This window comes from Salarias fasciatus, chromosome 14 (assembly GCF_902148845.1).
Source record: "Salarias fasciatus chromosome 14, fSalaFa1.1, whole genome shotgun sequence".
Classification (NCBI taxonomy): Eukaryota; Metazoa; Chordata; class Actinopteri; order Blenniiformes; family Blenniidae; genus Salarias; species Salarias fasciatus.
The window spans coordinates 8,964,105-8,992,052 of record NC_043758.1 but is presented as its reverse complement, the minus strand read 5'-3'; the positions used below and the strand labels follow the sequence as shown (position 1 = coordinate 8,992,052).

The following is a 27,948-nucleotide window of genomic DNA, read 5'->3' as shown; positions in this document are numbered from 1 at the left end:
GGAGGTGCCGGAGGACTCAATGCTGCCAAAGCTGCTAAATACGGTAATTAAAGCTCAGAATTACGCATATGTCAGGAATCAATACTGTTCTTTTATATTGACGTGAAAGGACAGCAGGACAGTTCACATGTTACTGCATTTACACAGTGATCTGGTTTTCAGACCATTAGAATGCTGCACCACTGTGGATGACAGTACCTTTGTGTGTTCCACAGGTATTGGGGGTATAGGAGGCGCCGGAGGTCTCGGTGGAGCAGGACGAGGAGGAGCAGGACTGGGAGGAGCAGGACTAGGAGGAGCAGGAGGAGGAGGATACTCTGCTGCTGCTAAAGCTGCTAAATATGGTGACAACAATTCAATACAGGAAAGACACTATGTATAACCGCAGTGCAGATGAACATGCATCAATATGTGGTTTGTTTTTATTTGAAGGTCAAGGTGGTACAGGGGCAATTCCACTTGGAGGAGGAGGAGGAGGAGGAGGAAGAGGAGGAGGAGGAAGAGGTGGAGTTCCTGGTGGTGCATTTGTACCAGGATATGGATGTAAGCCCACCTCACTGACAGTACTTTGTCAAAAGCTAAATATTATGTTTTAATCTCACTTCTTTGGGCATGTTTCTGGTGCAGCTCTGGGTGCTGGTGCCAAACCACCAAAATATGGTGAGGATCAATTTTCACAATTTAAAACAGCATAATGCGGATTCACCTCCAAGAATTGATCACAATATGAGAAACTGTCCTGTGGGTGCCTTAACACAGAAACTAGACTCATTTATTGATCCAATTGGCAGGGGTCCCTGGAGCAGGAGCAGGGGGAGTTGGAGTCCCAGGGGGTTTTCCAGGGGGAGTCCAAGGAGGAGGAGGTCAGGTGCTGCCAGGTGGTGCCGGCTACGGTGGTGAGTTCTTAATAATGCCTTCAGCAGTTTATTATGTTCCAACAAACTCTAAATGGTGACATTTTCTGCATCCTTACAGGTTATGGAGCTGGTGCTGGAGCCAAACCCCCTAAATATGGTGGGTTTGTGTGTTACGTGTGTAATAAATCTTCATAAGATATATTTCAATAGCCTGGCATGCCATACTGTGTCTCCATGCTCAGGGATACATGGGGAAACAGTCTGGTACCGCGCCAATCGAATCTGACTTCTGCCCGGCAAACTTCTGCCGGGCCAATCACAGCCCACGAGAGGCGGGAGTTAGCGATGCGTCATATTATACACCCCTCAAAACAATCATGGCGGCAGCCGCAACACAGCGAGGTTTCATCACGGCTCTGTCTGGAGTTTTGAACGAACTGAATTTGGCGCTGAAACCACAGCGAGAATCTGCTCTGAAGGCTTTTCTTTCTAACCCCCAAATTCCACCGGACGCAAAAGCGCCGCGCCGCGTCCCAGAAGCGCTGGTGTTACGACGGATCACCAGAACGGCGGCGCGTGCCACGGCGCTGGTAATTCGCTAGGTTGCCGCTTCTAAATGGCGTGGCGCTGCGCCGCGCTCCCGGTGTGCCTTGACTTCAGGAACAAGACGCGACGCGTCGCTTAAGCGTCCAGTGGAATTTGGGGGTAAAACGGACGTAAAACTCCATGCCACGATTCCATGTTTTGGACTACAAAACGACTACAACGGAGCGCTGTGTACGTCGCATTGTCGTTGCGTCACAGCCTTGTTTCTTGGATTGGTTCTCTCCGCTCAATAGTCCCGCCTCTCGTCAGCCTGTTTGAAATGATGCCCCAATGGCGCGGTACCAGACTGTCTTGTGTGTAACACATAAAGTCAGTCTGGCATGCCAGGCTAATATTTCAATAAGACTAGCATTAACTTGAAGAACTTTGACGTTAGACTAGGAGTGGGCGGTATAAACAGTATAAACCGTATGCAATATAAATTTGGCCCTCGGTATGGATTTTGGTCATACCGCCCTACCGCAATAGCACATCATGTCCTCTAGGTGGCAGTAATGCAACTTTTTAGATGCCCGGTTCACCAAAGAAGAAGTACACAACAACAGCGATGGCGGTGAGCAGTGAACAGACAGAGGAAGAGCTTGTGAAAAAGATTGGTGCAACTTCTAAAACAGTGGTCTGTAACTGGCGGCCCGCTGGCTGAACATTAATATCTGGCCCGCCAGATGATTTTGAAAATCTGAGGCAGCTGCTTCACAGAGTCAGTAACACCATCCATTAACCTGTTAGTATCCAGCTCCTCCTAAACCTTCTTCATTACCTGCGAAACACCTTCAAACCCTCTGATTCAGTGAACAACCTGAGCCGTGCAGCTCCTGCTGCCTTCAGGGACACTTTGTAAAAGTAGCCTGCTGATAGACACCACCGGTGTCTCAGTCAGCTGTTAGCTTAGCTGTTAGCCACCGACGAACTGGGATCAGTTACAAAAAAAAAAAAAAAAAAAATGTCCTGACACCAAATCAAGTTGCCGACCCCTGATCTATAATCTGGACATGGTTTGGATTCAAAGTAACTAGACTTATGTTATTTAATATTTTAAAAACTACTTCCTGCTTCCCTGCTTTTACCATGTGCTATGGTAACCATCAAGAAACTGTTATGCTGTCATTTGTATATCAAATAATACCGTGATGTATACCGTCTACAGTGTAAGATTCAAATTATACCGTGACATCAATTTTAGGCCATATCGCCCACCCCTGTGTTAGACTGTCAGATGCCTTTTCTGTCATGGTCGGTGTGCAGTCAGACCCAAACACAGAGAGACAGAAACAAGATCAACGGTTGAACAGGTTTATTCGGTGCAGGAAAACCACAAGGGCTGCAGCCTGGCAGCAGTGTCACAGGTTGGCTCAAGGCGAGGTCGTGGCGTGGCGAGGTCGTGGCAAGGTTGTGGCGTGGCGAGGTTGTGGCGTGATGATACAAAGCAAGAAAGGGCAAGACAAGGCTAGATGTGACAAAAACCTCTCTCCTTGGCAGAGCAGCCGAATCCCTCTGCAGCAGCAAGGGAGTCTGGAAAGGGTAACGATCCAGCAAGGAGCAGGTGGCAGGGTGAGGTTTATATAGGCAGGCAGAGTGGCAGGACACAGGGAGACTGGGACTGTCTGCTGCCCGCCTGAACCATATCCTGACAGTACCCCTTCCTCAAGGGACGCCTCCTGGCAGACCACCAGGCTTTTCCGGATGGTCCCAGTGGAATTAAGCCACCATCTGCCCGTCCAGGTTATGTGAACGTGGAACCTACTGCAGTTCTGCCGGTCCGCAGCCCCCCCCCCCAATATATCGGGTACTGGAACCTTCCGCTGCAACGCTGGACATCCAGGATATGGCGCATGGTGTAGACGAGCCCCTCATCTACCCACCTAGGTTTAGGAGGGTTAGCAGAAGAGGGACCGAGTTTACTGGAGTGGTGGGGCTTCACCTGGGACACGCAAACCGTGGAACAAATCCGCAGTGATGGGGGCAGGGACAGTCTGTCCCACCCACCAACCCAGGGCTGGCACCCGCCGCTGAAACACCCATCTGGCATTCTCCTCAGAAGAATGGTGAAGGGGCTGCAACGGACCAGAGGGAGGGGCAGACAAAGACTTCCCCGACAGAGCACTCGGGACAGGCACGGACATAATTCTTAACATCCCTCCACGTACCTAGCCGCCAAAACCCAAGTTGCAGGTGGGACAGCATTCGTCTGACCCCTGGATGACAGGCAAATTTGGAGGAGTGTAGCCAATGTAGCACCTCACCATGGACCTTGGCTGGGACAAATGTCCTGTTGGCAGGTCCTCCCCCAGGACATGGCTCACCGACCAATGCCTCCTGCACCCGCTCCATAACAGGCCATGGCAATGCTTGCACCACGCAATCCGCTGGGATGCTGGAAGCCTTCTTTCTCTCCTCTCCCTCATGGGCGAATTGTCGCAAAAGGACATCAGGTCTGGTGTTCCAGGTGCCTGGGTGATACGTGATGAGAAGAGACGGAGAGCAGCCTGCCAACTGGAGGCAGTTGGCCCGGCAGCGGGTGCTCGAATAGATCACCCTCCCCCTGGTCCAGGAGATGAGAGGGTCGTGGGGCCGCAGCCAGGGGTACCCAAGGATCACTGTTTCGGTTTACCGAGGTAGCACAAAGAATCTGATTGCTTCCCTGTGGTTACTGAGGGAAAGCAGGGTCACTGGGGCCATACGGAACCGAATGACGGCGACCTGGGTTCCAGAAGCACTGAGTCTGTGAGCTTGATGCGGCCGACTTCCATTGTGTCCGTGCTCTCCTCCATTGTGGGCATCGGAACTCTGGGACTGACTGTGGTCACTTCCCCTGGACGGACCTCCCTGGTGCAGTCATCCAGCCGAATCACCTGTGATATTAGATTGTCAAGTGTTTTAACATCATCTCGACGAGCCAGTTCAGCCTGGAGCTCCGATCTGAGCCTAAACAAAAACACTCCACGCAGTGCTACCTCATTCCACCTGCTTGTGGCAGCTACCACCCTGAAGTCCACCGAGTAGTCAGCGATGGAGCGCCCTCCAGGTCTCATCATCAGCAGCCTTTTGGAGAAATCCCCCTCCTCCTCCGTATGATCGAAGGCCCTCTTGATCTCGGAGGAACAATCAGCAAATGCAGCACTTTCAATAACCGCTCGAGCCCAGACTAGCGCCCGTGAGTCTAGGAGATTGGTTAGATAATAAATCTTATATCTATATTGGTGGGGAACTCCTCCAGGGCCCTTTCAAAAACTATCCTGCATTGAAGCAAAAACCCACTTGCTCCGCCAACCTCTCCCTCATGCCTCAACGGAGTGGAGATGGAGATGATGCGTTGCTGGCCGAAGGCCGCTCCAGAGGTTACCGAGGGTGAGGGGTCCGAAGGTGGAGCAGATGCTCCCTGGGCTGATTTTGCTTCCACTAATTGGCTCACCATGGACATGCACTCGGTCATCTGCTGTCCCAGCTGATGCGGGTAACCCTCCACTGCTTCCAAGCGTTCCATGGGCGCCTCTCTGCTGGGTCTGGGTTTTGGCCAGATCGTTCTGTCATGGTCGGAGTGCAGTCAGACCCAAACGCAGTGAGACAGAAGCAGGATTAACGGTTGAACAGGTTTATTTGGTGCAGGAAAACCACGAGGGCTGCAGCCTGGCAGCAGCGTCACAGGTTGGCTCGAGGCGAAGCGAGGTCGTGGCGTGACGAGGTCGTGGCAAGGTGTGACGATACAAGGCAAGAAACGGCAAGACAAGGCGAGACGTGATAAAAACCTCCTATCTGCTTGGCAGAGCAGCCAAATCCTCTGCAGCAGCAAGGGAGTCTGGATGGGTAACGATCCAGCAAGGAGCAGGTGGCAGGGGGAGGTTCATATAGGCAGGCAGAGTGGCAGTCCCCAGCAATCAGCAGGACCCAGGGAAACTGGGACTGCCTGCTGCCTGCTGAACAAGATCCTGACATTTTCTCAGAGTTCAATGTCCTCTAATGAGAAGGTTAGGCCTCCAGAATGCACATTAATTTACATATTAAGTGTTTTAATATTAATGTGCTCATACAGATTCCTCCATTTCTCTGTCAAATAGGAGTCCAGGGAGGAGCTGGAACAGGATTAGGAACTGGAGGGCTAGGAGGGACGGGGGGAGTCGGAGTAGGAGGTGGACAATATTCTGCTGCTGCGAAGGCTGCTAAATACGGTCAGTAAAATGAGCACACACACACAAAGTTATGCAAAGGATGATTCATTTTTAAATTTATTGTGAAAGAAAGGCCACCATTTTTCTTGATACATAAGATAGTTCACATTGTTATATGTTGTAAGAGACAAATCTGGGTTTCCATGATGGGGCACTGGTTCAGGCTTTGGAGCATGAGTATTAGGAGGATTTCCAGGGGTAATACCTGGAGGTGGACAATATTCCACTGCTGCCAAAGCTGCTAGATATGATTTAAATATGCACAACATTGATAAATACGAATGTCACATATTTTATCTGATTTATCTGATTGGAGTTCATTTTCTTGTGGTCACTGTGTATTTGTGTTGTTTTTTGAGACTGATTTTCACAAATAGTACACATTCTTTTGAAGTTATCAAATCCAGATTGCATATTTTTCCTTGACTGGGTGTAGGTGTAGGTCTAGGCGGAGTAGGAACAGGACCTGGAGGACTTCCTAGTGGTGTGCCTGGAGGTGTACCTCCAGGTGTAGCAGGGGGTGTGCCTGGAGGTGGAGCCGAAGGGACTGGTGTGAAACCACCCAAATATGGTAAGAAACACAAAAACCTTTTTTTTTTTTTCTGATGAAAATAGTTTTTTTCTAAGTACCTGAAATCACATTCTTGTTTTGTTCCTTTTCGTTTTCTGTTGTTTCTCAGCTTATCCAGGATTCCCACGAGACAATTTGTGTTTAGCCAGCAAAAATAAAAAAAACGATGCTATTCAACAACAACAATGAAAATCAAAACAGACAAAAGAAAATAATACAGAAAACACCAATACAGAGCACGTCTTAAGTTAACAGGCATTATACGCATTACTTGAAGACGGAAACTGCTGCAGACTTCAGTTAAACACAATACTTTCGCAGTGTGTCCAGCAATCCCCAATGGTCCCTATTAATCCGTCTCTTTGTCCAAAGTATTTACATCATGCCAGCAGGACTGTCAGAGCCAGCTTTTAGCTATTTATACCAGCTGGAATAGCTCCATACTTGCTTCTCCCACAGTTTCTTTCACACCATTTCCAAAGCTTTCTCATGCTCTCTGTCGATGCATGCGCATCTTTGGTCTTAAAGTCTGATAGGAACTGGAGTCCAAATGACATAAACTTAACAGGTAAGGTAGTGAAAATTCTGTGCTGTCATGTTGTTTTATGTAATGTTTCTACAGAAAGCTAGTGAGATGGTATTACAGTGTTATTACTGTAACCAAGTGCTTCTAAAAGTGTTGCAGCTTATATACAAAGACTCCTGAGGCCTGTGACAAGCACAACATTAACATTACATTTTATGATGTGAATGAAATATTCTCTCTGTATTGTAATTCAGCTGCTCACAACAGCAGCATTGTGAATCTGACGGCCTCTGGTGTTACAGGAGACCTCTCTGGAGTGACCCCAGACACTGGCGTCAGCGGCGTTCCCAATGGTTCTGCAGTCCCAGGTGGGGTTTCTGTGGCTTCACGTCATTTATGGGATTGTCCTGTATGTTTTTTTGTAAGTTGTGCACTAATTATTTTCTTTTATTGCGTTTTGATTTTCTTTCTAGCAAAAGATCTTGGTGGAACACCTCAACCAGGTACTGAGAAATATCAAAACTCTTTAATGTTTTTACAGAAACGCATAAATGTATGTTTGTAGATCAGGATTACAGAATTTATAGAAAACAATTTTACTGTTTAACTGTCATAACTGAGAGAGCAGCACAACAGTTTAAGGTAATGTGAGAGTTAAATGGTAAAAAAAAACTACATTATGTCGTCATTGTAACTTCAGCACAGCAATCATAATATTAACACACAGGCAGCTAACCTGAACTATTTTTTCACCTTTATTTGTCCATGACATGCTACTTGGGGTGGATGTTTAAGCCTGTTACATTTTCTTCACACATGTTGTTTGTATTGCTGTTGCTGCCAGCCATTCACCATCTCCAGCTTACAGCCTCCCAGCTGTGGCAGTGCAGTGTCAAGGTCCAGCTTCTGTCTCCTCTGGTCTCTCTCACTCTGCACCTGTTGAAAAGCCGATGCGTGACTGGAACCTGTTGTCTTCTTGGCAGGCCCCTCAGCTAGTGCCGCAATTGGCAAGCCCACAGATGCCCCACATGCCAGTAAGACATAAAGCTTTCAACCAGTGGAGTGAATTATATCTCATGTTTGTAGTTTTACTGGTTGTTGAGTTGAATGTTGGTTTTAAAAGACAGCATGGGAATGAAGATGTAAAAGTTTTTATTTATTTTTTTTCCTTTTTTTTTTTTTTTTTTTCAGTTAAAACCCTAAATACGGTGTTAAAACTCTAAATACTGTGTTGGGCTGAATAAAAAAACAAACAGGTTTTAGAAGGTTCAGCACATGAGCATCCAGGAAGATGCTGATGTGACCCATAGAGAGCGGCGTTGAACACCAGGGGAGGACCATCCTGCTACAGCTGCTCTACACTGTTAACACGTCGTCTCAAGGCTTTAAGAAGCTGCACGTCAAATATTTTGGTTTGCTCTTCGACTGACGATAAATTTAGATGATGTTATTATGAGAACAGGATTTGGTCTTGAAAATGTCTTCTAAATATCAGCCTTGAAAAAAGGAAGATAAAGGGACAACTTAGAATCATAACGTTCCTAAATTCAGCCCAATATGCTAAATATAGTAAAACTAAAAATATTTAAACTCAAGAAGCATATTTTAAAATAAAAATCAAGTCCAGACAGAAGACCGTTCAACTCCTGAAATTAGTCTACAGCAAGCACTGGCTAATGAACAGTAGTCACCTGAATAAGGTTTTCAGTTTGTTCTCTCTCATTTGAGTCCAAGAGCATTTTCCCATCGACCCCCTGCTTCAGCTTCCTGTTGTGCTGGAACAGCACTTCCAGCAGTTTTCTCTTCTTCATAGCAGTGTTGCAGTGTTTCTCCTTCACTAACAGCTTGCTATGCTTGCTGGGTAACTGTCATCATTATCAAAGCTCGTTTGTTTTTGAGAAGGTGGGTGCTGTTTATAGAATTTGCCATAATTCTCACAATGTCTGGAGAGGAAGTTATTTTAATTTTGTCGCAGTGATTGTATCAAGATGATACTTTGTTCACTTTACTCTGTGTGGGAAGTCTCAATCAGCTGATGTGACATAGATGGAGGTGTCTCACATTTTGTTCCTTATTGTTCCCATTATTCCATTGCACTGATATTGATTTGTAATTTCATTGATACAGAAATATGCCTACAAATGTCTAACTTACTTTCTCAATCTTTTCTTTTTGCTCTTTGTTCTCTTGTGGCGGTTTTCTGCAAACAGGCGGTGAGTTCAAACAAAAGTTAAATGAGTTCAATTAATTAAAATCTATTATATGTTTTAAACTGTTTTAACTTGTTTGACTATTTCTTAACAGTTTCAAGTGGAATTGTTCAACCAAGTGGTAAGAAGTGCAAATACAAATTTATTAAAGTATTATTATTTATTTAAGTGCTCACATTACTTAACTTGTTGCTTTTTCTCCTTTCACAGCTGGTACAAGTGTTGGTAAATGAGTCCAAATTCTCTTATACTGAGATATATCAAATAATATTGCTGAATAATTTCTATTTAGACTCAAATGTTTTTTTGTTTTTTTTCACATGTTAATAAAGGAGGAGCAGGAGTTGCAGTTCCCTCTGGTGGTGAGAAATGTGTTTGTGTTGTTTCTACAGTTACACTAAACATTGAGTTTTGGATTTTATTACCTCATCGAGATAGTAGTAAACTGTTACTGAAGTGATATTTGAGGGTCACAGATTATATAAATTAAGAGGAGGAACTCAATCTGGGGTGTCATCATGGCTTCACTTTACCACGGTTTTCACTCATTAAAGAAGCAGGACTTTTAATTCAATTTGTTTAAAAATGTGTTTAAACATAATTTTAAAGCACCAGCAAGTTATATGATAAATCTGAATTCCTTTTTTTTTTTTGTTTGTTTGTTTTAAGGTAACGTTTCAACCTCACTCCAAATATTTTCAATGAAATCTTGCAGTACATGCTTCTGGCCACATGGTGGCGACAAAGACAAACACAACAGCAGAGGTCGTTTGACAGTCACCACGGTGATTAAAGGAAATGGATGTGTTTACAGGGGTCGGCACTGGGGTCGGCACCGGGGTCAAAGCACCTAAACCTGTCATACCAGGTAAACATGGAATCTTTTTATTTTCTCATGGTTTTATGTTTTACTTGTGAGTTCATAGATAGCAGGTTGCAACACCTCGTGGTCACTCTTACTAATCTCAGAACATTTCATGTGGTTTGAGTTTGCTGGTTAGTGTCATTGACTGGAGTTCAGTTAGGTTTGACTGATAGAGAGAGCTGTTAGTTAAGTGAATTTATTTGCAGACTGATTACAGACTGACAGACAGACACACTAAAGCATTTTAAAACCGACACAAACATTTTTTTCTTACCAAATACTGGGAAGATAGTTTATGGTTTAACCTCATATTATGACTGAACTTCCTCTGTAAGATCCCAGTATCACTTCATCTTAGATTAAACCAAATTAAACTTTTGTCTGTGAATTTAAAGTTCCTTTATGTTCATATTTTCTTCATAAGCCAGATGAGTCTAAATGCCATTGTAACAATAGATCAAAAGGCCTTCACGAGGTTGGAAAGACACAGGTGAAAATATTCAAACATACGTGCACAGTCAGCATCTTGAATCTGTCGATTCATGCATTTTAAAATCAAGACATCCTAATAATACCATCAGCAGAGTTTTTATGATCCCATTCACTGGTGTAGATCTCCTTCCTCCCATGGAAATCCTATATATCTTAACATGCACGTTCTGTCTGGACGCCTAATGACTCAACGTGAATCGATAAAAACAGCAGCCTTTGCTGCATCAGGCCTTTCTCTACCCAATTATCTCTGCAACTGACTGAGCGCTCATCAATTTTGTGCACCTGCAGGTTTGCGGTTTTAAGGTATTTGTGCTACTCTGCACTTTCCTAATAGTGTAAAAAAAGATGCATCTCAGCTAAAATCTTCTAATATCAGAACATTTTGATTGCTTATAATGTTCGCATTTTATGTTATTTTGTATGAAAGCGAAAGAGCCCTATAAAAACCAATGTTACACTCATTTATCACGTCAAATCTTTTTACATCAAATAATGATATATATATGTTCTTCACCATGCCTTCTGCATGATCTGAGTTCTGTGTGAAGGAATAAATAGTCCTGTCATTGAGTTATGGTAGATTTTACCTGGATTAAAGATTGATGAAACAGCAAAGACCTTTAGTCTTCTGACACTTCTCTTCCATCGGAGTAGGAGTCGGTCCGGGCGCAGGAGGATATCCCTACGGTGGAGGATATGGAGGTAAGTGCCTCAGTACTTCCTTATTAACATTATCAGTAAATCTGGGGTTCGACTGACAGGAACCTCTTCCTGTGTTTTAGTACCTTACGGTGGCGGGACGGGTACCGGGCCTGGAGCTGCAACGCTGCCCGGAGCGAAGCCTCTCAAACCTCCAGGTGTGTTCACGGAGGAAACAGACGAAGATTACAACTGTTTTGAGGATGTTATTTGTCGGATGTGCACGTTCACACATTATTGTGTTTGTTTACAGTTGTGAGCGGAGCAGGAGCAGGCGGAGTCGGAATCCCTCTGGCAGCAGGAGGTTATCAAGGTTAGCTGAGATCAGTGGGAAAATAACCACAACTCATTCCTCTTTTAAAGATTAAGAATGTTTTATTTCATTGTTTACTTTGCATTTATTCCCTATTAGAAGCAGTTTTTTGGAATTATCCAGTACTTGATGATGATTCACCCGACTAGAAAATAACGCTACTTTTCTTTGTCGTCATGATTCAGGGGGATACGTTCCATACGGACAGGGTATGTCTGAGAGGAGAGGAGGCTCAACTCATGAATACACATACACATGTTCTAATGTACACACGACCCCCCTGGGTGTGGAAAAAAAAAGAAAAAGACCACAACAACTGAAGCTAAAGCTTCCTGGTCTTTGACAGTTTGCTGGGAGATGCCATCGTTCTGCTCTTCCGCTGCAGGAAATTGTAGGACTTGCTGATAAGTTTTTGAATCAGGCATGAGGAAGTGGTGTGGATGCATTCTATGAATTTGTCCTCTATTCTTAGCTGACTTGGAGTCTAGTGCAGGGCAGCTGCAGGCGAAAGCGGGAGGCTTCATCACCACCTGTGTGTTCTCCTTTTCGTGGCAGGTGTGTATCCTGCTGCCGGGCTGGGAGGTGCTGGCGCTGGAGGAAAACCGCCCAAACCAGGTAGATCATCTCTAAGATCACAGTTTCCTTCATTTACACATTTTTGTTTTCAACTTTAAAAGCTGATTTGTTGTAATTCCTTCCCAAGTTTCAAGAATTGAGTCCATCAGTTCCAGTCATTGAAGTGAATGTTTACCTAAACAGTGGCAGCATGCGATTTGGTGATTAAGCCAAAACTTCTGTAACAACCAGCTCCAAGGAAAGCAAGTGAATCACCGACCGTTAGTAGTCTATAAATGGAGCAAGTCATCATTTCCCACTGGAGGCTGATTACCGCTTGTAGTGCTGCGCAGAACATCACAGCGTGATTGTCTGGAGATAACTCGTCCCCCAGAGAGCCCAGCCCTGAAATATCAAAAACTCTGCTCAGAGAAAATTGGATGAGGTTGTTACTGTACGGTGACCTTATTATACTTACAAGAAAAAGAAGGGGGGATACAGGAGTCGCAGCACAGCTTTGAGAAGCTTAACTAACCAAAGACAGAAATACAAATAGGCTGTATGATGCTTTATGAAGCTTAATTCAGGCTTATAAAAATGGGAGCAGATGTGATATTGCATGCACACGTTTGTAAACTGATCTGCTGATGGAGTAATACACCTGAACAACGACAAAAACCCACTTATTATCCATTCAGTGCATTTGCCTTCATGCATATGGAATGTTATGCATTTGCGCCAGATATTTGGTGCCAGATCACAAAGCGGTCACACTTTGTTCCTGTGACTTGAGCTGATTCCATCTGAGAAACGTGAGAGAAGGGGAGACGAGGAGGACGTAGCCATAGAAAGAGAAATCGTACACAGACAGGTCAAACTCACTGTATATCACAAGAAGAAGTACATTCTCATCAGTGTTTGATTAACCTTTCAATCTGACAGGCTACGGCAATCTTGGAGGCACAGGAGGAGGTGGAGGAGGAGGATACCAGCAAGGTGACGACTACAACATTTTGTACTCCGGTTGACGCATTTTTGCGTTTGCCCTCTCCCGGTAGTGATGGATGAGTGTAATCACACAGCAGCAGCAGACTGAGCCGTCTCCTCTCACTTCCCCACAGCTACTGTACAAGCTGTCCGTAAACTTTCATGACCCAAATCCTTTACCCAGAAACAAGTCCTTCTGTGTGCCACACTGCTACAGATGGCATGATAACTTTGACTGCGCAGCACAAGAGGCTTAACAAATTAAGAAAAAATAGGAAAATGAGGTCAAGCTTTCTCAGTAACTATGTGGATTTCTCATACATTACTTTTTTTCTTGATGAGCGCAATTATTTTACTCCTTGATCCAAGTCTTGCTCTTTTCTTTTCAATGAGTCTGTGGTTGTTTGTTAAATATTTTTTGATCTCACAGGTGTGGCTCCTGGATACAGAGGCGGATACCCTCAGCAGTACTACCCAGGTACGACCCCGGCTTCAAATGTGCACACGTACAGAACATGATGACAAGGAGATTGACTAGGATGTCCTAAACTAATCACTCATCACATTGTCACAAAAGGCAGCAATTCAACACAGCTGATAACAAAGACGTGATCAGGAGGACCTGCTGCACTTCGAAATGACCCTTTCTGGCCACAGTGTAGTGAAACTAAAAGTTCAAAGTGGTTAAATGGTCATGAAAAACACTTCACTGGCCTCAAACCGCCTCCACAGTCACCAGATCCGAGTCTCATGTAGATTCCGGGCCTGTTAGTTAGCTGCTGGTGACTCCTGTGGTGCGTTAGTTGTGCCATAAATCAGCAAAGGCAACTTAACAAATGAGTTAATGGAGACATTCATCTTCTGCAGTTAGAGGCAGAGAACGAAGACTCTGTGTGTGTGTGTGTGTGTGTGTGTGTGTGTGTGTGTGTGTGTGTGTGTGTGTGTGTGTGTGTGTGTGTGTGTTTGACCCTATACAGTGGGTGTGGTAAATCCTAGAAAGTATCTCGACTTACTTGCTTGTTTTGTTCTTTTCTGTTGAAAATATTTCAGTTCTGTCTTGTTGTTTCTGCATATCAGAGTCATCTGGTTCAGTCTCCCCAACTAAATTCAGTACCTGTGTCCCGGCCTGCCTCCACCTGGAGGGGGATTTATTTAATAGACGATTCTTTAACTTTTTGTCCTTGTTTTGTTCGGATCAGGAGGCGGATTAAAGCAGAAATGCCAGCAGTCAGGTAACAGCAGAGCGGAAGGACAGCAGACAGACTGATCTGTTACTCCAACTTTAGAGCTCAAAAAGAAGGAGAGAGAGGAGAACTGAATGCTTCACCTACTCCAGCTTTTTCTTCACCAGAGGATGAAAAAACAATGTGTTTGTAAAATAATCCTATGGTGCTGTGGTGCCGCGTTTTGAATACACGATGAAGATCTTGATCTCTCCACCTCTTTGTGGCGTCCGCAGTCAACAAAACTCAACTTCACTTCTTCACCGTTCCGCTTATTTGGATGATTCCAGCAGTGAATATATAGTACAGACACAATGCATTCTTCAATTCAGCTCCAGTAACTCTCTCTTCAAGTCTCTGATTAAAACTATTCACCAATGCACGTATAGTTCTTAATTATTGAGTCGCCTGATTTTCAAAAATGAAGCATTTAAGGGTTTTTCAGTTTTGAATATTTTTTAAAGATGTCATTCAGCTTGAGAGTCGTGAGACAGGTTAGTTTTTTTTTTACCCTACTGATGATGTGTTGTTGCAAAAGTAACAGTAAACATGGGAGATCGACCTTTCTTCATCTCTCCACACGAAACTACATAAAGGCAATTTTAGACTGACAATAATTAAATCTTCAAATGAAATGATTTTTTCAAATGTTTTTTAATGAAGAGAGAATCCAGACATTATCTCAATGAATTCTGATCTGCTGAAATACACTCATCTCCAGAGTTAAGTGCCTCCCATGTGATTTACTCCAGTGTCAACAGCCTCATTCTGACCACATCCTGGCTGAGAGGCGCTCACTTCACCATGTGACCCTTTCAAAGTGCTCTCATCTCAGCTATACTATGCAAGCACCAATTTCCTCTCCTGTTTCTTTCTCTTTTTGTCATTGATGCTGCAGGTGGATATGTACCAGCCCCACTGACTCCTCAACAAGGTACCAGCATCCTCACATCACGAGGTGGCCATGATTCAGGCCGGGGCGGGCCATCTTTTGACTTTAGTACCCACACTGCAAAATATCACATCATTGAGCTGGAGGGTGGAATCTGATCACAAAGGGCAGGTTAATATATAATGGAACAAGGAGTAAGTGATTTTGAGTGAAATTCATTAAATATATACCATCTACCATGACCATAAACACTGTGTGTTGTAAATTCTGGATTTCTTTGTTTTCTTTTTAAGCACGTCTACTTTTAGGATCCAGCTCCAGAGAGATTTTGTGAGACTTTCTAGGGCTGAAAATAACACCAGTAATGGCAGCTGTAATTTTATTCCTAGCACCTGTGTTTGGTTACATTATCGACCTCCCGTTTTCAGATTTTTACAGCCTCTCTGGGAGGCTGCTGGACGTCTGGCAGCGTTGAATCATAAATCTCAGCAAGACAAGTCGTTACAAAATGTTTCCACCAGAGGGACTTTCTGGTGAAGGGAAATAAATTGTCTTGCTCTTTATATGGGTATGCCAAATAATGTTTGTTTTTTAAAAGGTATGGGGTTTATTGCAAAAAATAGGAGGTGAATTTTGAAAGTATTATTGCATGTTTCGAGAACAGAAATGCTGTTTAATGTCAGTGTGAACAGAGGACATTCATGTCAGGAAAAAAAATAAAGTAGTGACACATTTCTACAGATCAGGTTCAAATTTCCAGCTAAATCCTCTTTTATTACAAGTTAAATGTCTCTGATCCTGCTTTAAGGCAGGAGGAGCAGCTCGTCTCTGAGGCTGATCACTGTGCCAGAAATCAACCTCAGCTCCTGACTGAACTTTTGTTTTGCAGCCAAAGCAGCGAAGTACGGTCCACTGCAGGGCTTCCTCGGTGGGGCAGGAGGCGGAGCGGGAGGAGGAGGCGTCTACCGAGGTAAAGGACATGAAGCACACCTCTCAGAAAGTTCACTTTGAGCTCACAAGAAGCAAAACCCTGTTGAGAGCGAACCTTCAAAGCTGAGCAGCTCGCAACCTTCGAAAGGAACTAAAAAGCATTTGAACATTTCAATCTGTGACGATGCGATGCTGAGCTGATACTGAAGTGTCCCTGCGATGCTGTGCTTTGCTGCAGGTGGCGTTGCAGGATGCCATGGCAAATACTGTGGGAGGAGGAAGTAGAGGATCTCCCGAGATCCAGTGACCTCAAGGAACCATGGTGCTACTGCATGATCGAGAATGTACATTTCATATGCAATCAAAGCTCCGTAGGACCGCCTGTAAAGATATTGGTTTTTTTTTACATACTTGACTTCAGTGTTTTTATGGGAACCCACCGACCCTGAATTTTGTACACGTTCTGATGTGACGTATGTTAATGATAGTGCCTTTAGACATTCATGTGTTAATCAGCTTTAACTTTGTATTGCACCTGCCTACTTGGACTACAAAATCTGTGTCTCTGTTGCTATGTGTGGCTGTGTGTGTGTGTGTGAGTGTGTGTGTGTGTGAGTATCGTGCTGTGTGGACAGACGGTTGTACTGTTGTGTGAAAGACTGTCCGACCTGTCAGTGCCAGTGTGACTCCGTGACCTTTCATAGTTAATCCTGAAACAAGGTGACCCGTCTCACGCAGCTGCACGGAGCTCGCCGACTCGGTTCAGCTCGGCTCCGGCCAATTCCCACCTGCTCTCAGCAACTCTGCAGACTGAAGTCGCTGAAGTTCATTTTTATCTGCAATTTTTATTTAGCTCACTGAAAACAGTTGAAAAAAAACCTTCAGCTCAGAGAAACCAGCATCACACACAGAGTAAAACCTCCATCACAGTGATTCTCCAAGGATGGATAATTCACTTTACCTGAGGAAAATCTCAGACTGTGCATAAACTGAACTCACTTATGATCAATATAAGTCGACCTCTTACAGGTTAGATGCTGTGATTTGTCTAGCGATGCTGATTGTAATCCTTGAACACCGCTATTCGTCCGCTCCGAACTGACCTTTGTCTTCAGCAAGAGGACACTGATCCAGATTATGTCAAGTCTTTGCTAAAATGTGAACATCTAACTATGAGCTGACACTTCAGTGGGTTGTCAGCTCGGCTCGCTGGCACACACGCACAGACTGCCTACATTGTTAAAAAGAATGACGTCCTTCAAAATGAAAGCAAGGTCACTGTGTTGTGCACATAATGTGTGCAGACTTTTATTAGATCCATTGTTCCTCAGTGACCTGAAAACCAAAGGGCCGCATGTGGCTGCACATTGCACAGGTTTGAGCAACTGCGTCGTGCTCGAGTGTTTGATGTCTGGAATTAAGAGATGGAGAGCTTCACATGTTTAGTAAGCTGGTTATTGGTGCGCCTGGCTTTGACTCATAGCTTCACTGTTATCAGGAATGCGTGAACACGAAACAAGAACAATCATTTGCTTGTGCATTTATTCACTGTTACTGAGTGTAGTGCAGATTAATACTTTAACGGGAGCGCCTGTGTGTTTACGTGAGGCACAATGTCCTGTTGTTCTTTATTTACTTGAGCTGCTTTTTAAAAAGAAAAGGCTTTACTGACCAATGGTTCATGAGCGCTGTCGCCAAGTGACCCCATCTCTTTCTGTAACTGTGTACTGTATTTTTACTAATTTGATGTTAGCTGGCTTCAGTCCCTTCACTCGGTGCTGTTTAAGAAGCGTCTGTGAGCCTCGCTGGGTCAGACTGTGTCTTATGTATTGTGGGATACTCTTCACCTATTTAAGACTGTTTTTATAAGAAGGAACAGTGTGGTTTTGCACTTTTTATATTTCTACAACACACATGTGACTTGTTCCCAGATATCCTGGCATTTTATTTGCTTCAACAAGTAACAGAATAAAATGTATTTAAAGAACCTCTTTGTTTTTGTTGCTTCTCTGAGTCCATTAAAGCCCTGCAGGGGCAGCTCGCCCTCACAGCTGATCAGAAACATCTGGATGGAGCTTCCTGGAGGATCAGTCAAATTCTAGAAAGACATCCAGTCTTTATCTCTTGCCTGTTCGGGACCTTCATGTCGGCCCTGTTTGTTCCTCTAGAGAATCGATTCAGATTTGGTGTGTTTTAAAAACTGACACAGGTTTGATTTCCTCTCTGTAATGACAACAAACCTCGGGGTCAGGAGGACAGGCATGTTGCCCCGCGTCTCGGCGTGGAAACTCGGGTTGTATTGTGCCAGCTGGAAATAATGAACTCATGCTGCTGTGCTGAGAGGATCTCCTGGGAGAACCACTGACCCGAGATCCACAGCCCGGAAAAGTAGCTTACACTGTTGTTCCAGCAGCGCAGGCTTCAGTCCCATGATGCCTCACTTTGTCACTGCAGGAAAACATGGCACAGAACTCTGTATTTTCAGGAAAAATAAATACTGCAGCCTCATCACTCCAAAAGGTTTGCCCCCAAAAAAATGCATTAAAGGAAAACAGCTGGCTGAATATGGTTCTAGTCATAAATGTGACGTTTTTAAACACTGAAGAGGCAGTGGTGGTGTGACGCAACAAAAGGTGAAACACACCGATGAGAGACACCATGTGTGTAGAAAACACATGCACAGGGAGAACATGCAAAGTCCACACGGCAAAGCAAAAAACTGCTCCGACTGAAAACAGTTCAAAGTTTTAACAACTGACCACCAACAAGTCAGTACAAAAATTTACTCAGTTTTAGTGGTGTAGTCCATCACATCCTCATCATTTTTCAAGATTTCCTGCCAAAAAAACACTTAATTTTCCTCGTTGTAATAAACACTTCATGTATCTTTTCTATGCTGATGTACATATCGAGCTAGTTGATGTGCTCACAGAAAGTTTCACATTATTATATAGTGACCTGCAGACAGTTGTGGTGGTGTAGCGGCTTGAACTCTTGCGGCACAGTGACAGTCCCCCTGTTTGATTCTGAGCTTTTCCTCCCACAGCTCGAACACGTGTTCAGTGAAGCAGTAACTTTTAACTGTCCATAGTTATGAATGTGAGAGCGTTTTTGCATTGGATGTATGGTGAGTGAGCTTACCACTACACCATTCTGTAGAACAGATCAATCATTCACAATTCAGCCAGAATCACACACAAAAAAATAGTATTTTAAACATCTCCGAGCTTTAAGCTTGCTGTAGTCACTCTCTTTCCTCACACTTGTTTTTATGGTTACAATTGCAGATGATCGAACTGTATTGCAGTAAAAATGATCAATCCCTGAAGTTGCATGGTAGTTACTGTGGCGGTGTTTCCTGCAGCCTCTTCCTGCTGACACCTCCTCCTCCTCCTCCTCCTCCTCCTCCTCTGAAATCCTTGCATTCATTAAGCAGGGCGCGTGTCCCATTGGCCGGCTCCTGCCTTCCTCTGCCCGGCTCTGCAGCTCCATTGGTCGGAGGCTCTCTTGAATGAAGCGCCGCAGAAACGTGCAGGCGGCAGCGGGCAGGAGGAAGCTGCGTGGGCCGCGGCAGGGAGCGACCGACCGACGGACCGACCGACGGACCGAGCGACGCACAGCCGCACGACCGCCGCGCTGCCGGTCGGACACCGGTGATCTGTCGGAGCTCGGTGTCGGAGAGTGAATGAGGTTGATGCTGCTCTGCTGCACCTGGAAGGACGAACGCATGGGAGAGGAGGAAGGTAAGAAGGAGGAGGAGGAGGAGGAGGAGGCGCGGGGCTGCAGGGACTCCCGGAGCGGAGCGCATCCTCCGCCGCTCGGAGGACGCTCCTTTCTGGAAGTGGCAGCAAACACCCACACATGCACTCGGGTTTTTTTTTTTTTTTTTTTACTTCCTCCTGCTGTGTCTGTCACTGGCTGAGGATGAAGCGTGGAGTGGGTTTTCCTGCGCTGCAGCTGAGGCCGTGTTTCCTCCGGGGTGATGCTCCATCATGTTTGGATGCGCTCCTCGCCTCCAGGCCACGATCTGCAGGAAATCATCTGTGGCAACAAGCAAACATGCATCCTGCTCAGACACGGGTCGCTGGCTGCATGGATGCTTCCGGAAACGTACTGTAAGGTTTACAGGACGTGAGATTGATGCCATTTTCAAATAGGAGCCTCATGTAAGGCTTAAACTTAGATAATTAGCGCGTTCCTGGAGGGACAGCTTCCTCTTGTAAGATCTGCCACCTTACACTGTTACAGGAGATTCAAACCATTTGTCAGGAGAGGCCAGAGTTCAATTTAAGACATAAAGTGACAAAATAAATGATATAGATTTAGTATTCGAAATGATATTATGGCATGAATTGACCATAATTCCAGAAACTGATTTTCCATGTTCACTTTTCTTGTGAATGGATGAGCAGTTGGTAAAGGTTTCATCCCTCATCTCATCTTGTCCAAATGTACCTGATTGAGAATCGAGCCAAAGTTTCTCCTCATGGAAGCACGAGCATCTTGCTTGGCATGTGTGAATGAGTTAATGTGAAATCAGTGTAAAGTGCTTTCAGACTGGTGAAGTGGTGAACGTGTCATATAACTGAAGTCCACTGAACATTATTTGTTCCTCTTCTGAACCATAAAACACGACCATGACTGAAGCAGAGAGACTCCGTCCTGAGCTGGAAGCTTTAGGACACAGTTAGTGTGTTAGTGTCACATCACTTCGGTTAACCTCCGTGTGTGTGACCATGGCGTAGTGTGTGTGTGTGTATGTGTGTGTGTGTGTGTGTGTGTGTGTGAGACCATGGCGTTGCTGTCAGTCAGCGTCTCTGATCTGAACAATGGAGCCTCTGTGTGAGGTTTCGCTCTGCGCTGCAGTGTTTATCTGTGAGGTGTGTCTGTGTGTCCTCTCTGAAGATAAGAGGGTGTGATTATTACAGACAAATATGTGTGCAGACGAGGTGACAGCTTTGCCTTCTGGCGGGGATGTAAATTAGCTGAGTGACTGAATACTTCATCTTTGAGTTCAGTGTCAGGACCTGGACAGTGTTTGGTTTGATGAACCTACAATGCTCATTTCGAAGTTTAATGATTCCCAGTTTTAGGGAATTATTTTCTAGAAGTTTGTTTACTTCTCAGTCTGTTTACCTTCTTTCAAAGTTCCCTACATATTTGTGATTCCCCAGCTTCCAGAAAGCCTGTTTCCTCAGTGCTGCCGGTTGTAATTTGACTCCTGGCTGCTGCTGCTGCTGCTGTGCCACAATCTGCTTCACAAGGAAATCCAATGAGCAGATACCAAAGAGATTTTCCCTCAAATAAGTTCATTAGACACGCAATTAGTCTCCTCTTCTCAGCTTCATGTCAGTTGCAGAAATGATAAAGAAGCCTTTCAAGTTCTTTACTTTCATTAGTTTAGTCGGCAAGGATGCTGGCAGCAGGAAGAGGCATCTGGAGCTTTTTATTTAGTGGAAAGACAAACAAGACAGTGATGTATAAAATGCATGTAACTGCCATGTACATATATTTGTTTATGTTTTGCATGTTCTCTCTACAGTCAGGAGGCAATCTGTTTTCACACAAATGAAATGTGTGTCGCCTCTTCTTCGTCCCTCTTCGCAGAGACCGAGCCGCTGCTTCCTCTCTGATGTGTGACAGAGTGATTTCTACAGCTGAATAGCTTTTTCTTTCCCGAAACTCTAATCGTAATGAGCATTTTCCTCATTAGAGAGCAAGAGGATCAATCTGTGACGGCGATCTGCTGATTCTAGTTATTCTACCGGCAAAGCTGAAGATGGAGGAAAGTTACAGTCATGCTGATTTTACAAATGTCGTATCAAAGGTTCTTTCAATTCAGAGGTAAAATCAAAGCTGTCACGTTTCATTTCCCATCAAAAAACAGCTTTTTATTAAAAAGAAGATGCTTCTTATGCAGGTTAATACAGCTCCAAGTTCATCACAAGCATCTTTTAAAACATCTTCAAGAATAGATAAATGAACGTTATATGAGACTGGAAAGGCTAAACTAGTGTAAAACTGTATAATTAAATAGGTTTATGAAGAGAAATGAGGACTTGATGGGATTTAGATCGATAAGACAACAAGTTTTCTGTGAGTTCTAGGATTTACTTCAATATAACATAATTTAAAGGCTTTTAGATGAATGAATCTGAAAAAGAACCACAAAAGATGAAACTGATGTCAAATCTCAGAAAACACATGATATACTGTATGAACATAAGGAAAGAGGAAACTGCTCTGAACACAAATAATTTTTTGTCAAGAATATTTTATCGTGACGATAACAAACCTAATAATTAAAGTAAAACACTCAAGAAGTAAATGATTAAACCTTTCTTAAGTAAAAGATTTAATGCTTTTTTTAAAAAAAAAAACTTGAGCTCAGTTTGTATTTATTTGTTTTTATATTATTAGATTCATTCAATAATGTTTTAGTTTGAAACAGTCTTTTCCAAGATGTGATTGATTATAATTAGTTGAAACACTGGGTTTTATTTCTATAGAATTAGGATTCAGTTAAAAGCACTGCAGATCATTGGAGCGTCTCGTACTGAGGGAGAAAGCTGATTAATGCTGCTATTCAGTGTGTTTTTTCTGTCATGTTTTGTGCGTTAGTTGGTGAAAACAGGACATCAGAGCCTCTTTGTGTTACAGCGCCGGTGGTATCCGTGGAAAAAGAGCTGAGGCGCAGCCGATCTGCACGCGTCACCCTCTCTGCTGTTGACGGATCTTATTTGTGCGACGCTGATATGTGACGTTTGTCTGGTGTCGTTGCAGCCGGGGGAAGTTTGCCCGTGTGCGCGGGATGCAAACAGAGGATCTACGATGAGCAGTACCTGCAGGCCCTCAACACTGACTGGCACACCGTCTGCTTCAGGTACGGCTCCACACAAACACCTCCTCCCTTTCCACACTGAGGAACCTCAAAACCACCGCACCTGTCCCATATATTCTATATAACTCTGTCCAAATGTTTTCCACATGTCCACAATATTATGCAAACTTTAAAAATCTGTCCAAGCACTGACTGCACCCTCATATCCGCGAGCGTTGAACTGTGCACGTCTTCCTGCTGGCCGACGTCACGGCCGCGTACGGCTCAGCTATGACCAATTCTACCCATGTGGAAATGCTTTTTATAATATTAACCACTCAACCAGCAAAGAATAGTCCAAAAATATCACCAGAAATGAACAACTGGTGATTCAGTGATTCATCTTTCCCCCGATGTCCCCGGTCTGTGTCAGCTGACTAACTGCAGGTAAACTGATGATACGTCAGAGATCAAGGATCAATAGACCAGGATCCAGTTTCAGACAGAAGCTTTCTGCACTCTTCCAACAACCTGGTTTTGAGTTCTGTGTCTCAACAACCTCCAAGATTTTCTGCCTGCAGATTTCTCAAACTGTGGTTGTAGTGATTGTTTGGCTTGAGAGACTGACGCTTGGTGAAATGACATGTTTTGCGCTAGGATGTGTAAATCTTTGATGGTTGCTGCAGTCAGCGAGCTGAGTGCAGATCTGACACATATTTATTTACTCATAAATTTAACCAATTGTGTTTCGCTCTGTCTCACTAGTTCTGCTGTGTTTCTTCAGTCGGTGGTCCAGTGACAAAAAATCTTTGTATTTGTGCTTCTGAATATAATATGAAAGAAAAGAAGAGCAGATGATCTGTATGTCATTGCACAGGCGCAGTGAAGCTGGATGCAGCCTCTGGTGCACAGAGAAAAACAACATTAAAATGCAGCGAATTCAAAATAACGTGTTCAAAAAGAAAAAATATATCTATCACTCTGGTGGATTGTGGTTCAAGTATTCTTAGGTGTTGTTTTCACATTTTCTTTCACTGTATTGTGCAGCATGTCAGTGTTTTTGTGGAGTCCAGGTTCGTGCTCTCAGTCAGGTTGTTTATCGCTGCAACATTAGCCTGCCTTGACCTGGAGCGTAATACATTTATTTATTTGGTTGATGATCGTTTGCATGTCAGGATTGATTTTCAGTTGAGCTACAATGTCTGGGACAGCAGTCTTTAGTGAGTTGCAGATAAGACGGTGCTCTGTAGGAACCAGTCAGACGGTTTATCCTCCATGAACTCGTGTTTTTGTTTTTGGTTTCCAGGTCAGGGTTTGGCTCTCAGCTCTTGTTCTCTCTGATCACCACATTAACATGTCTGAGATCTGCAGGCCTGCAGACCCAGATCTGCTCTGCTGGGCTGACAGTTGCCTTCATTTGAGGTGTTGTTGTCATTATTCACCACTAGATGTTACAGAAGAGCCGCTTTTCACTGAAAGCAGCACGTGCTGTTGTTCCTGTCAACTTGTTTGCATTTTATAAGGAAACGCTGCAGTAAAAACCTGTTTTATTACAACTGGCTGCTCTTCTTTGTGCTAATAAACGTGCAGCCGCTTCGTCCGGTCCGTCCTGCTTTCACTGTGTTCATCTGAGCCGCTCTGCCAGTGGAAAACTCACTGATCAGTGTGTCATTAATGATTTCCCCCCGCCGGATGTCTGAATGGGAAATCTGAGAAGGCTATCTGGGTGCACAATGTGTGTGTGTAGATAGGGAGGTAAGTCAGACTCCCGGTGTGAAGGCTTCCAGCAGGTTTTTGTGTATTTCACAGCTTTTTTTTTTTTTTTTGCATATTTTGGCCTCTGCGTTTCTCCCTCACTGTATCACATCCACGGTGTGTGTGCATCGTGTGCCAGCGGCATCATCCTCCTCTGAGGTGTCAGTTATCAGCAGCTCTCCGTCCGTCTGTCTACGACACATATGAGAGCAGGACTGAATCCCTGAGAGCAGCTCACAGTGGAGCAGTCCGCCTGAAAGTGTTACATTCTTCCAGAAATGATCATGTTTTCCCCTCAACGTTCACTGTGAACAGAAATTAGGAGCCGTTTGCTTGAAGGGGTTTAAGAGCGTTCGTCTGGTTGGACAAGACGTCTGTGGAAAATCGTGTGGTGGAACAGGAAAGAGTCTGGTGCATGACTCCAGTGAAAAGGACGAGGAGACAAGAGAAAAAGGAGGAGGGGTGGAAAAAAGAAATCTTTTTCTTTTTTTCTCGTTTTCTTGAGACTGTTTAGAGTCGTCCCCTGGGTGCAGAGAAAAAAAATCTGGCTCTTCAGAAAAATAGCAGGAACAAGCTCAAGGCTTCATGGGAAAATGCATCCGAGCTGTTTTCACATTCGCGTTTTTTTTTTCTGCCTTCTGTTTGTCCCAAAGTGAAAGTGCAGAAACAACAGACAAAAAGAAAGGGAATAGGAAGTAGTTAGAAATTAGTGTGAGAACAGCGTCGTCCTCTGAATCCACCAGGTTTGCTTTTCCACTGCAGTTTCTCTCAAAACAGCGACCATGAAGTGTAACTTATCAGACATGCACAGGATCATGGCTTCATGATCAGAACCAGTGAGTTGGTGGACTTTATTCATCACATGTGCAGAAGCTCTGCAGACTGAAGCCTCTCTGTCTCTCACAGGAGCTCCTGGAGGAATTTTATTGCCTTCAGTGTGGATTATGGGAGATTAAGTAAAAGCAGCTCTTGACATTAGAGGGAGCTCAGTGAGACGATGTGAAGCGTCCTCCTCAATGGACTCTGTAGTGACTACCGTCCTCTCACCGCCTCTTCTGGATGAGGTGCAGGAGGGATTTCTAGTCTCATGACTGTTTTTTGTTTCATGGTTTGTGCTCAGTTAAATGCTATCGTAGTTATTTGTAGTGATGCTTAATTAACCGTTCTGCTTTCAATATTTGCTGTGAACTTGACTGCATTAGAAGTCAGTAGTTTTTCAGTGGCGGCGCCGTGCTGCAGTGTCTCTGCAGTGATGCAGCCCCGTCGTGATCCCAGTGGAACGGTTTCTGCCTGACGCTCTCTGTCCCAGCAGCAGCAGCAGCAGCAGCCCCTCAGGACCACCAGGGCTTCTGCTTATTTAGCACTTTGAATAAATACCTCTTCTTTTTTTTTTTCCACTGCGAGTCGACTCCTGCTTGTGAAATGGAAAAACTGGCTCTCTCTCATTTTGGTGCTCATGCTGTTCATATTTTGCAGAAATATGCAGATGGGTTTTACCTGAAGGCATGCACGCACACACACACACACACACACACACACACACACACACACACACACACACACACACACACACACACACACACACACACACACACACACACACACACACACACACACACACACACACAGACAGATGCGCCGTGCAGGTCCGGCGCTGTGCTGCAGGACACATCTGCAGCCTGAATCACATCTGTAGGACACAACATTACCTCTACCGACGTGCTGCTGCGAGAAGTGACACAGCAGAGTATTTACTGGTGGAATCTGGTCTGTGATGCTGCAAAGTTTGACGACGCGAAGATGAGGAGCTGCAGTGACTCAGCCGTTTTCCACCTGCAGCTCAACTCTGCCCGGCAACAGAAGCTGCAGGATGGAGGCAGCCCACCATGATCTATCAATCTGAATGTTCACAGAGGAGAATTATAGAAAATAACAGTTGCATCAGCTCTCATTGGAACTAATGCTGAGTTATGGATGTAATCTGCTTGGTGATGATACTGTACAGCAGTCCTGTAGCGCATGCATGTTGTTCTTGGGTTTCCTCCCTCGGTCTAAAGACATCTGTAATGTGAATGTTTCGGGATTCACTTCCTCACACAACCTACATTTTGAACTATCCGGTTACTCAGAAGTGCTCATATTGCTGTGAGTGTTCACTGTGCTGCCTGATAGTAATCTTTGCTTCTGTTCCATCAAATATGGGCGAGTCCTTCAGTTATTATAGCAGAGGCTTTTAAGATTCAGGGGAAGTAACTACTCTCTAGTATCTATCATTTTTGCAGTTAAAGAAAGGTAAAAAAGTAAAGTGTTCTTAATGTGCTGACATTTAATTGAACACCCTCTTTACCATGTTGTACAGATGTGTACTGTCAATGCTGGAAGGGACATAAAACTGGGAATGATCTAAAATCATCAATTGATGTGAACTTCTACCGGTTTTTTTGTCCATGAAATGTTCTCAGAACTTATGATCTCTGCTCCTGCTGTTAGAGGATTTGTGAAGATCTCACTGAAACACAGAGGCACCCGGTGGACAAACTAGGAATAGCACATTTAACAACTGCAGTTCCTATTTGTAGTTATTCTTCTGTTCAGTGTCATCTGGTTGGATTAGATTGAATCTTCTGGTTTGTCCGATTCAGTCCATTGGCTCCATCTTGGTAATAGTCTGTTTAGAGATATGAACGCATATAAATATGTTGTGTTTTTCTTTTAAACTGTGGCTGAACTCAGCTGTTTGACTGCGTTCATCATGTGATTGAGGATCTTTAGTATTTCTGCACCGAGGACGTCTGGATGATGAAGTCTGACTCAGCTGATCCTATCGATATGGGAGTGAGGTAGCTCTTTACCAGCAGTGATGAAGAGGAGCTGTCGTCTCACTCCTCCTCGTCTCGGCTTTGAGAAAACAAAACATTTCACGCTCCTGATATCAGTTCTGAGGAAATCTTCAACGGATCATTTGTAGCTACGAAATCTTAACTTGGGCTGCCGGGAGAGCTTGCAGGAAGTGGGCTGTTCACTTTGCTGGGAGCGCGGCCTTCATGAGAGAAAAGGCTGGCAGGAGGAGGGCAGGGCCGCCGGGGGCGAAGCCCGTGATGTCACAGGGTCACGCCGGCTCCCAGGGGACCAGCGGCGAGGACGGGAAATAGCTGATACAGAAGTGTGACCTCTGTGTGTGCAGCTGCGCTCAGAGAGGAAGCAGAGCGAGGCAGAGACAGAACACACACACACACACAGAGTGTGTGACGCCGATGCCCGTGACAGCAAGACCCACTTCAGCATCAGAGCTGCTGACACTCATCTGTCTCTGGACTGTCAAAACAAGAGCGTCGGTCTCCCGGGTGGCATGTCAGCGCAGAGGCAGCGCAGCGGGAAGCGGCCGCAGACCAGAGCGTAAGTCCACCGGCCGATTTATCCGCACTGAGTTTGGAATTTGAAGGTGACGCTGCTTCGCAGAGTGAGAAAAGTCCAAACA

The 27,948-nt window shown here is 44.6% G+C and overlaps 2 protein-coding genes across 3 annotated transcripts in view; both read left to right on the top strand.

Annotated features, from left to right (window-relative positions):
* The first annotated feature begins 341 nt into the window (after positions 1-341).
* LOC115400706 (elastin-like) lies at positions 342-17,863 on the top strand. The gene is made up of 24 exons (XM_030108717.1): positions 342-376; positions 488-543; positions 628-660; positions 792-896; positions 976-1,014; positions 5,519-5,629; positions 6,066-6,200; positions 7,029-7,094; positions 7,200-7,229; positions 8,937-8,939; positions 9,031-9,057; positions 9,147-9,161; positions 9,269-9,298; positions 9,751-9,804; positions 10,951-10,998; positions 11,079-11,153; positions 11,249-11,308; positions 11,494-11,517; positions 11,864-11,923; positions 12,806-12,859; positions 13,281-13,328; positions 14,972-15,007; positions 15,855-15,935; positions 16,134-17,863. The coding sequence occupies exons 1-24, from the start codon at positions 342-344 to the stop codon at positions 16,178-16,180; spliced, it is 1,272 nt and encodes a 423-aa protein (XP_029964577.1). The 3' UTR covers positions 16,181-17,863.
* Positions 17,864-19,435: 1,572 nt separating this feature from the next.
* Positions 19,436-27,948, top strand: part of LOC115400809 (LIM domain kinase 1-like) — a 43,864-nt gene continuing 35,351 nt past the window's right edge. The window contains exons 1-2 of one of the 2 annotated variants that reach the window (XM_030108854.1): positions 19,436-19,638; positions 22,679-22,778. In XM_030108854.1, coding sequence (XP_029964714.1) covers positions 19,581-19,638; positions 22,679-22,778 — 158 coding nt within the window. In that variant the 5' untranslated portion in view covers positions 19,436-19,580. Of the gene's footprint in view, positions 19,639-22,678; positions 22,779-27,722; positions 27,867-27,948 lie in introns of those variants that run through there. The other variant, XM_030108855.1, reaches the window with a different exon arrangement.